The sequence below is a fragment of the Vigna unguiculata genome, chromosome 9 (assembly GCF_004118075.2).
Source record: "Vigna unguiculata cultivar IT97K-499-35 chromosome 9, ASM411807v1, whole genome shotgun sequence".
NCBI classification, from domain to species: Eukaryota; Viridiplantae; Streptophyta; class Magnoliopsida; order Fabales; family Fabaceae; genus Vigna; species Vigna unguiculata.
The window spans coordinates 31,015,435-31,024,969 of NC_040287.1; the positions used below are offsets into that span (position 1 = coordinate 31,015,435).

The following is a 9,535-nucleotide window of genomic DNA, read 5'->3' on the forward strand; positions in this document are numbered from 1 at the left end:
TGGAGAGAAGCCCTAGGTTGAAAGGCTCCTCCTCTACCTTTTTCATCATCATCCAATGCCTACATACATCAATTCTCCCCACATGATTTAGTTACAAGGAATGAGAATTTCCCTGCTAGATCAATGAATCGTGCTTTTACCAAACCCTAAAAATAGTACACTCCTTCTTCTAGGATCACAAAAATATATATATATAGTACCGACGTTAATCCAAATGAATGACAGTACATTCTGTAGATACTGCTATACCAATACCACACACACAAAATCAATAAATAAATGCAACAACAAACAAACATTGTTTTGTTGAATTGGTAGTGGATGTTTTGTGGAATAGATAATATATATATGACTTGAATTTGGCAATGAGAAAGAGTTAGATTCCTCCGAGACCACGATGCACAGTTATTGAATTTTAATGTATAAAGAGAGATATATATTATATATATGCATATGATGAACACGTTAGAAGCAATATTTACCTAGGGTAGATTGTTATATTATTATAATATTGGATAAAGTGAACGAGGTCTATCTCTACATGGAGGAGGACACTCGCAGTGGATGATAATATTCCTGCACGGTTACCAAGAGGAATGTTTGTAGGACCCTCCACTGGAAAAGGAGAGACCAGAGTCAAGCTCCAGCTTCTTTGGCTTTCAATATAAGAAAGGGAAAAGAAGCCCATGTGGGAGATGTATAAATAAAATAATAATGTTCACGAATTGGACCAGAGTGACTCAGCGAAGCTTCATCGACAACAGAAGGGGACTGTTACTGAAAAACATGGGACCAACTATGGATCAAAAAAACATCTAGGTTGCATTCGGCTTAAGACATGGGAGAAAGAAAAGAAACTATATATGTTGCAAGGTTTTGTAAAAGGTTAAAGTGCAGTTTGATAATGTGTTATTATTGTTATTATTATATATTATTAATAAAGGTGGTTAGATGAGTAGAATTAATACATGGATCGTACCAATGTATTATTACTGTCATGTTATAGATTTTATTTGGTTGCTGGGTGAAAGCTGAAGGGATGGAAGAATCTGAAATACCAAGCGGTACTGTTAAGATCTGACACTTCTGATCGGTTGGCAAGCAAAAAGAAAGGAAAAGAGAGAGGAAAAGAGAGAGTTAGACCACTTTTGCTGTAAAGGATTTGACAGCCATCATTCCAACTCACTTTATGTTTCAGGACTATATATTAATCACCCCAAATACCAGGTTAAGATTTACAAATATAAACGCTAAAAACTAGTTATTTTGTGCTATGTGGTTGCTAAGTATCCTTGTTAAGCAAAATCAGTGATGGTTAAATAGGAGCATTAAATTTGAAGGTTGTGCATGACCGACCAAACTCTCTTGGTACCTGACAATTGTATTGATGGGAATCCTTTTCCTTGCTGTGGTAGCAGCAAACCGTGCGCGAAGATCCTGGTAAAAACCCCCAAGAATAAGCGTTATTCTCACGGGAAAGCCAAAAATGAAAAATGTGTAGTTTTTGATTATGATGTAGGTTATATCTATCCACTGAATACTCCTGATGCTTAACCTAAATAAAAATGCAAGGTAGCTTCAAAATACAGCCACATTCTTTGGGACCAAAGCCAACAATCAAAAAAGTGGGACTACTAGGGAAAGGAAAAGAAGACCAAAAATTGAAATGGATTAAAAAGAAGCGAAACAGCAGCCATGTACCCTATTTTGTTAGTGGTTCTGATCACTCCAAACACAACCACACTCCCCCCATTAAGAAAAGAAAAGAAGAAAAAAAAAAAGGCTAAAACAGCAACCCTTGTTCTTTCTCTTTTTTTTTTTTTTTCTTCTCTAAATATCTACCACGATCCTCCACCTAACATGCCATTCCAATACCCAGATGAATCCCCTTGACTCCTATTCTGCTGATCGAACTCATTGGTGGTTGGAACCTGCTGCTTCAAATCCTCCACAGGAAACAAGATCCTTGCACCAGTAGGACCCTCTTGAATTCCCTGAAGACCCCCGTAACCATTTTCAAACCCCTCTAGACTGAAGTTAAGGCCAGGTGGTGGCTTGAAGTCTGGCAAAGGAAACCCAGTTGAATTATACATTGGCATGAAGGAGTTTAAACCCCTGGAGGAAGCAATCCCAGTCTTGAGAAGCTCCATGGCAGACAACTGAGACGGTGTTGATGAGGAAGTGGCGTTTTGAAGACTACCCTTGTCTAATTCCGTGCTGTAAGGAACCTCGATGAACTTAGACACAGTGTTGTAGTCCTCGGCTGGAGGGTATGCCAAGTTAAGGTCTTGGCCTTGGTGGATCTTAGGGTCCTGAGAAGCAGATTGAGGGAAATTTGGTGGTGTGAGATCAGGAAGCTTCTTTGATGTTGGTGCTGATGCCGGTGATGGAGCTGATGGGGTTGATCTCTTGTTCTTCCTAGAGCCACCACCCACAGGAACGTTTCTGAGAGAACCACCCTCGGTCCAATACCTTCTACATGTTTTGCAAAAGTACCTTGGCTGTGAGAGGCTATAGTTATTGTAGTAGCAGAATTTGGTGTTGGTGGAATTGCACCTTGGGCAGTTCAAAGCTTGATCCTTCTGGGGCCTCGCCCTTCTCTCCAACATAGGAGGAGGCTTTGAACCTTCCATAGGTTTAACCACTCCAATACCCTGAAAAAATATCCAAATTTCAAAACAATAAAATCAAAAGGACAGCAAAAGGCCATAACTGAATTCAAAACCTTTGCGGAGGAAAAAGGAGAGTCTATCTATGAAGGAAACAAACAAGACAGGTACGCAAAGAAGGTGTTTTTATTACAAACACTTGGAGGGATTACAACAGCAGTGCTATGATACAAACAAATATGTTAACTTTTTCTTGGGTCCTTTATCCTTTATCAGATGGTGGAAAGGAAAAAAAATGGGAAAAAGAAAGGTGCAGTACTTTCAATAGCAGATAAAAATAAACGAGGGAAAGATCTTAAAAAGACAGCAACAAAAATTGAATTTAGTGGAGGGTTGAGCTGAACATCAGAGAAAAAGTTGGGGATAAAGTGAAACTTAACTTCCCCCCCTCAGAACTCACAATATAATCAAAATAATTTCCCAAACCCAAAACTTAATAATCTAAATTATGGTTGAAAATCACAACCCCAGCAGAGATTTTCATGATTATATGGAAAGAAAACAGAAAAAAGTAGTTCTGTGTACCTGTGCCCACTGAGCTGTGTCCATGGATTTAAGAAGAGAATGGGAAAAAGGAAAAGCTAGGAGTCCTGAGAGAAAGAAAAGAACACCACTTTTCTAGAGAGTGTTAAAAGCGTGTAAAGCTTTCAGAATTGGGATGTAGTGGTGGTTCCATCCATGTGTTGGCCAACTAGCTAGCTATATTAGTATTACACATGAAAGGGTAGCATTGTCTTTCGAAACCTTTTCCATTCACAACTTTTTTTTTTAATCACTTCTTCATTTTCCTCCAATTTTTCTTATCTCTTTCTCCCTTTCTTACTACCCCACTCACTGTATTTTTCGCTCTCTCCTTCTTTTCTATACCCATTTTAGACTCCACGACGAAGCTTGTGAAAAATATAATTTTTCTTATATTTAATCACTGTATGTGATATATGATGACACGTACGAGAAATTTGTGTACATGGCATGTAAGCTTACGGAGAAAGTATGTTACATAAGTCAACAATATTCTTCAGCAATGTCCTTTTGTAAAAGCACAGAAGAAGAATTAGTCGGTTGATAACTTCATATATACTTTTATGACCGCGCCTGATTCCTCAACCTATTCCTTTCTCATCATGCAAAAAACAAAAAAAATATCAATTTCTCCTCTAATCTTTATAATCATATACAAATTTCACTTTTATTTGGATTTCAATTTCATGTTACGAAAAATAGAAGAAATGTTATATTTAATATCTTAAATAATAGTGAGATTGAGTTAGAGAGGATTTTAATAGGCCTGAACATAGTGGTTGCTTCTGGCAATGAAGATGACTGCCATAAACAATGTGAGTATAAAAAATGAATAATATTTTTTGAATGCGTATATGACATGACATATAATACCTTATATAGTGATAGATGGTGGAAAAGTAAGTAAGTAGTTAACGTGAGCCTGCCCAAAGTACCTATGTAATGTTATATGAAGTGCCTTATTATATCATTATGGCCAACAAAATTGTTATGCCTAATACCATACACAGGGAGATTTCAATCCTTCCAAATAAAAATCATCTTAATCTATAAAATGGTGTAGTGACATTTAGTATTATTACATTCAAACTATTAGTCATTTTTTCATTGATATAATATATAACCCACGTTTATGCAAAACATAGTATTCATAAACTATTTTGTGATACTAAAGTATTCTTACTCTAAATAGGTCAATCATAAATATATTTGACAAAAAATAAAAAATAAAAACAAGTTTGGCATGGACTTATTATTTCCGTGAAAGTATTCAGAGAAGGTTCATTACAAAACTCAATAAAAAAATTATAAAAAGTACATAACTTTTCTATGTTATCAAGAGAACAAATATTATTATTATTATTAGTTAGGATAAGAAAAAGAATATGAAAAAACCACACATTATTATTTTTTTAATAAAATAAAATAAAATAAAATACAACTTCTTTTAATTAACATTTCGAATTTATCCCTCCGCTTATTTTTATTTTTTTTCCATTAAACTAAAGAGTGTGTTAGTATATGGAATTTCTTTTTTTTACTAAGTGTTTAATTTAATGATAACATGTGCAAGTTTTTTTTTTAATAAAAAGGAAATAACTTGCCTTAACAAACCAAACTCAAATGAAATTACTTCTTATAAAGTATAAATATTATATACATGAGAAAAAAGTATTCGTTAGTAATTAATTAAACTCTTTTATAAAGTTGGATTTGATGAATAATGAGTTAACGTATTTGGCAGGATTTCAAGGTAAAGTTTTTATGTATCTTTTTAAAGGATTTAGAGATGAAAGTGCCTCGATTTGGAGTGAGGTTTGTGAGTAATATAATTCATGTGAGAGATAAAAAATAAAATTTTAATAGATTAAATATAAGATTATTACTTTATCTTTTAAGTTAAAATTAATATATATATATATATATATATATATATATATATATATATATATATATATATAACCCATGGGAATCGGTTTCCGACGTAACTAGAATTGATTCTTCTCATTCTCAAACACATGAAAACTGATCCCCTAAACAACCAATAACATGGAATTAGTTTCACCCAATCCAAAATTGATTCCCTTTTCCTTTGTCAAGTTACAGAATTGGTTTCATCTCACCCATAATCGATTCCCAACACTCCAAAGCTCAATAATGTACTCAATCAATGTGATTTGAACGAGGATAACATGTTAAAACCTCATATCTCACCCTCAAATCCCCCTCCTAAAGCGAAATTGGAAAAATGATGCATCTCGTAAATTCACTCATTGTCTCACCCTGAAATTGTTGAAAACGAACACGAACGAAAACTACAAATTCGCACCCTCACAGTTCTTATGGAAAAAAAAATCTACCCAAAGAGAACACAACATAAAAGATCACATATAATTATTAAAACTAGTATATTATACACTATTTATCATCGGTTAGTCATATGTATTAGATGAGAACTTAATTAACATGCTTAAATATGTATGTATTATTATTAAAGATTTAAAATTATATAATATTATAAAATGTAAGAAAAATTTAAAACAAAACTATGTAATATTGTAAAGAGTGAGTAATTAGTATAATAATTATTGAGACATTCCATTTTTAGTATAGTAAAAATAATTACATTATTAGTAAATACTATATTTGCAATAATTTTCTTAAAAATTTAATAAGGAGATGACCGATAAGTGTCTAAATTAAGTGAATTCTAAGATAATTTTAGCGTTTATCTTATTTTGAATTTGTTTTGCAGTTTTAAGGATCATAACAAAGTTAAAGTGGAAAAACAAAGAAATTAGATGAAAATCATTCAATCCTGAGCAAAATGTGGCTGATGCATCTGAGCGTTAAAACTAAGGTTTTCCCTGAAGCAAATCCATTGCAAAGGGAAACCTCAAGCACTAAACTTGAGACTAAGTCATGAAGACTCCTTCCGAGAGAATTTATGTTAGGAGCTTAAGCATAAGAACATGAGGCATGGGCCATAAAAGTACTTTTATGAGGAGGAAACCTCAAACATCCACCTTTAGAAAGATCTGGAATGTAACTTTTATAATTTGAGCCCCAAATATGCGGCTTAACCCCTAACAAAGGCAATATGGAAGGATTTATAATAAGGTTTGAAATAAAACCTTTGCGGCTCAAGCGTCAAAGTTGGAGTTGAGCACCGCTCTAAACAGTTTATAAATACATACCTCATGTCCTCATTTTAGGCATGGAGTGAAGACACATTCTAGGAGAGAAAGATGTAGAGACAATAAGACAGAATGTTGTAGGACTCGAGAGAGATGCTTTTATAGTAAATCTTATGTCTAGATGTTGTTGGGATTGCATTGCAATATTCTATGTGTAGATAAACTCTCTTGTGAGGTTGGATGTAATCAATTCTTATTCTTTGTACTTCTACTTCTTGGATATTTATCCATGTTTCCATTCAATCTGCTTGTGAGTTAGTTTGTGCTTGTTTTTGGATTAACTTATTACTCGTCATATCTTAGTAGCTTGGGATTGAGCGGGAATTGGTTCCAAGTTGTGGTCCAACTAATTCTCTTTCTACTTTTAGATGCTAGAAATAAATCTAAGGCTCTAGCTGATTATAGAGTCTTGATCTTAATGCAAGTGCTTTCATCAAGCAGACACTGAGGAATCATACTAAAGTTTGATGATCATATGCTCTAGGTGTCAGGACTAGACCTAGAGTTACATTGAAAGGGAACTCCTGAGATAATAAAGTATTTGCATATAAGTACATAAACAAGATCAATAGTGGTGTCGTGAAGAGGTTGAGATGAAATCCACTCATAATCTCTACTCCACTCAATCTATATAATATATATTACTATCAATATTTTTCAAATACAAAAACCTAAAAACAAACTACCAATATGTTGCTAAATCATTATGGATACGATAACCCCATTCGGTTGTATTACAAATGATTTTATGCACTTACTAATAAGTTACAAAGTTAAATAACTCTTTTAAAACTTGATATTGTTGAAAAAAATTTGTTTCAAACCCTATGAATATAAAATTTCAACCCAAGTTTATCGATGGCATAATATTTCTTATTTTACATTTCACAATCAATACAAGATTTTTTTTTTTTTTTTTACAATTTCTTTAACACGAGAACACGTTGGTAATTTGTTACAAGGACACCTCCATTAATTTGTTTATCAAATTATTATTATTATACTTTATTACATTGATTAAATCTTTCACAAAAATATATTTTTAATTTCACTTCTCACTCTTTTTACATTAATTTTAAAAAAATTATTACTCTCTTTTTATAAAAATAAAACCTCAAAGTGAAATTGGAGTATTGTTTGCCCATATGAAGAAAGTCATTTGAGGCTTTCTACCTTTGTCTAAAATGTTTTTGTGCTAGTCATTAATTTGAAGTACCTATGATGGTTAGTTGGATGCATAAAGGACTACATGATTTGATTAACCATGTTGCTTCCCAAATTACATATAATTAGTCACAATTAATTATATAACATTTTACATAAAAGTTTTACGGATAGGATTCAATCCATTATACAACCTTTTCTATTTTATGTCTTCTTACATTTTCTTTTCGCATTATCTAATTATCTAAATAGAACCTTAGAGAGAAAGTGGGAAAAGGAAAAAAAGAAGAAGAGGTAGATGAAATAGATAAAAAAGAAATATTTAGAAATTTATAAAACTTTATTATTGTGGCAAAGTTACTGGTATATTTTTGTGACGCAAACAAAAGGGTGACGTGAGATTGAATATGATTTTTGTATGATAAGAAAATAAAAGAGAACTCGTAGAACGCATTAACTTGAGAGAGACCTGCATAAATGGGACAGCACAATAGAAGAAGCATCGATGTGGGAGATGAGATGAATACGGATCGGCGGCGGCGGCGGCGGCGTGAAGTTCGAGGGACAGGGTTGAGTTGAGCTCCGGGAAGAGGAAAGAAGACACGTGTGAGTGGTTGTGAAACGTGTGGCTGATGTTACAATCTGAATCGCAATATCTCTCTGTCTGGGTCTCAGCTTCGGTCACTTCATTCACATGTGGTCTTTGCACCACCGTTCATACCATCGCTTCTGCACTCACAATCTTCCCTCACCGTCAGATCAATCCACTGGTGGTTCTTACATCTTTCTCAAACGCCATACCAAAGACCCAACAACAAACAATAATCATGCATGTACAGGCCTGCTTTTCGATATTCTGTGCCTTTTCTGAACTATTCTTTTTATTGTTACTTTCAAATATATAAATTCATTTTGATACTTTAAAAAGTAAAAGTATAGAAAAATAGTATAAAATTTAAACTCCTGCTTTTACAATTATTTTAAAAGCCATTTTAGTGCTTTATTAAAAATAAATGTAATTAATATCTGATATCCAAACTTTTGGATTTATAACACAAGAAAACAAATAAAATATTAGAACTGAGTAATATATATATATATATATATATATATATATATATCATTAAATTAAAATTTATGTTTTTTTATCGGTAAAGTATAACTATTTATAAACACAATAGAATATATAGGTATTCCAACACGTATAAAAAAAGTTGCACGTATATTTTACCATAAAGGTTCACTTATATCGTAATAAGACATGCATAATTGATGTAGAAAATCTTACCATTAGACTATTTAAATTGGTATTAACTCAACAAATTCAAAAAATCATATATTAATAAGCATTTGCATGTGAAAACATATTTAGTAAGGTATACTTAAATATGGTTACTTTTTTATTCCTTGTAGTAGTCCTCACTCTTCTATCATGTCCACTCTATAACCTGCAAAATTTTTACATAAGTCATGTATGTTTTCCGAAGTAAAGTCATATTTAGTTCAACTCACAACCTAGTAGTTTCTTCACCATTTTTAAATGATGTGTATGATTCTCTACCTTACCTTTTTCTTTTACAACATTTAACTTCAAGAACATTTTCGTATTAATTTTAAGCTTTGCACCGAGTTTAGATACCAATCAGAGTATGACAATGTTACATTAGGTAGTTTATATTTTATCCATAACCATGTGTTCAACTAAGCTGTACAAAATACTTCTTCTGTACCTATCTTTACATTTCTAAAGATCACCCTGTTTCGATGAATTCAAAATGGCTCAAATAATTGCTATCCACATTCCCTTCCAGATTATATTGTTAGTGTAATATTAGCATAATATTATGATGGCATAATAGATAGAATATTATCAGATCTCCTTAGCTTAATTATAGGAGATATTGTTGTATTTTCTCCATAATTAAGTATTGGACTACTGTATATAAGTGATACATATATCACTGAATAATATACAATAATAAA

The 9,535-nt window shown here is 32.6% G+C and overlaps 1 protein-coding gene across 2 annotated transcripts; it reads right to left on the bottom strand.

The window, feature by feature from the left end:
* Nucleotides 1-1,550: 1,550 nt before the first annotated feature.
* On the bottom strand, nt 1,551-3,410 carry LOC114164130 (dof zinc finger protein 1-like). 2 transcript variants are annotated; one of them, XM_028048664.1, is made up of 2 exons: nt 3,195-3,410; nt 1,551-2,654 (listed from the first exon to the last, which is right to left on the bottom strand). In XM_028048664.1, exons 1-2 carry the CDS (start codon nt 3,216-3,218, stop codon nt 1,839-1,841), a joined length of 840 nt encoding a protein of 279 aa, XP_027904465.1. In that variant the 5' UTR covers nt 3,219-3,410; the 3' UTR covers nt 1,551-1,838. The 2 variants fall into 2 exon arrangements, with proteins under 2 accessions (XP_027904465.1, XP_027904466.1); XM_028048665.1 differs by lacking the exon at nt 3,195-3,410 and adding an exon at nt 2,726-3,185.
* Nucleotides 3,411-9,535: the final 6,125 nt, after the last annotated feature.

Bases quoted from the DNA above. Each gene is read 5' to 3' on its own strand.
- LOC114164130 (XM_028048664.1), bottom strand. From the start codon at position 3,218: ATGGACACAGCTCAGTGGGCACAG. The intron at 2,655-3,194 runs GTACACAGAACT...ATATTTTTTCAG, and splicing joins ACACAGCTCAGTGGGCACAG to GGTATTGGAGTGGTTAAACC.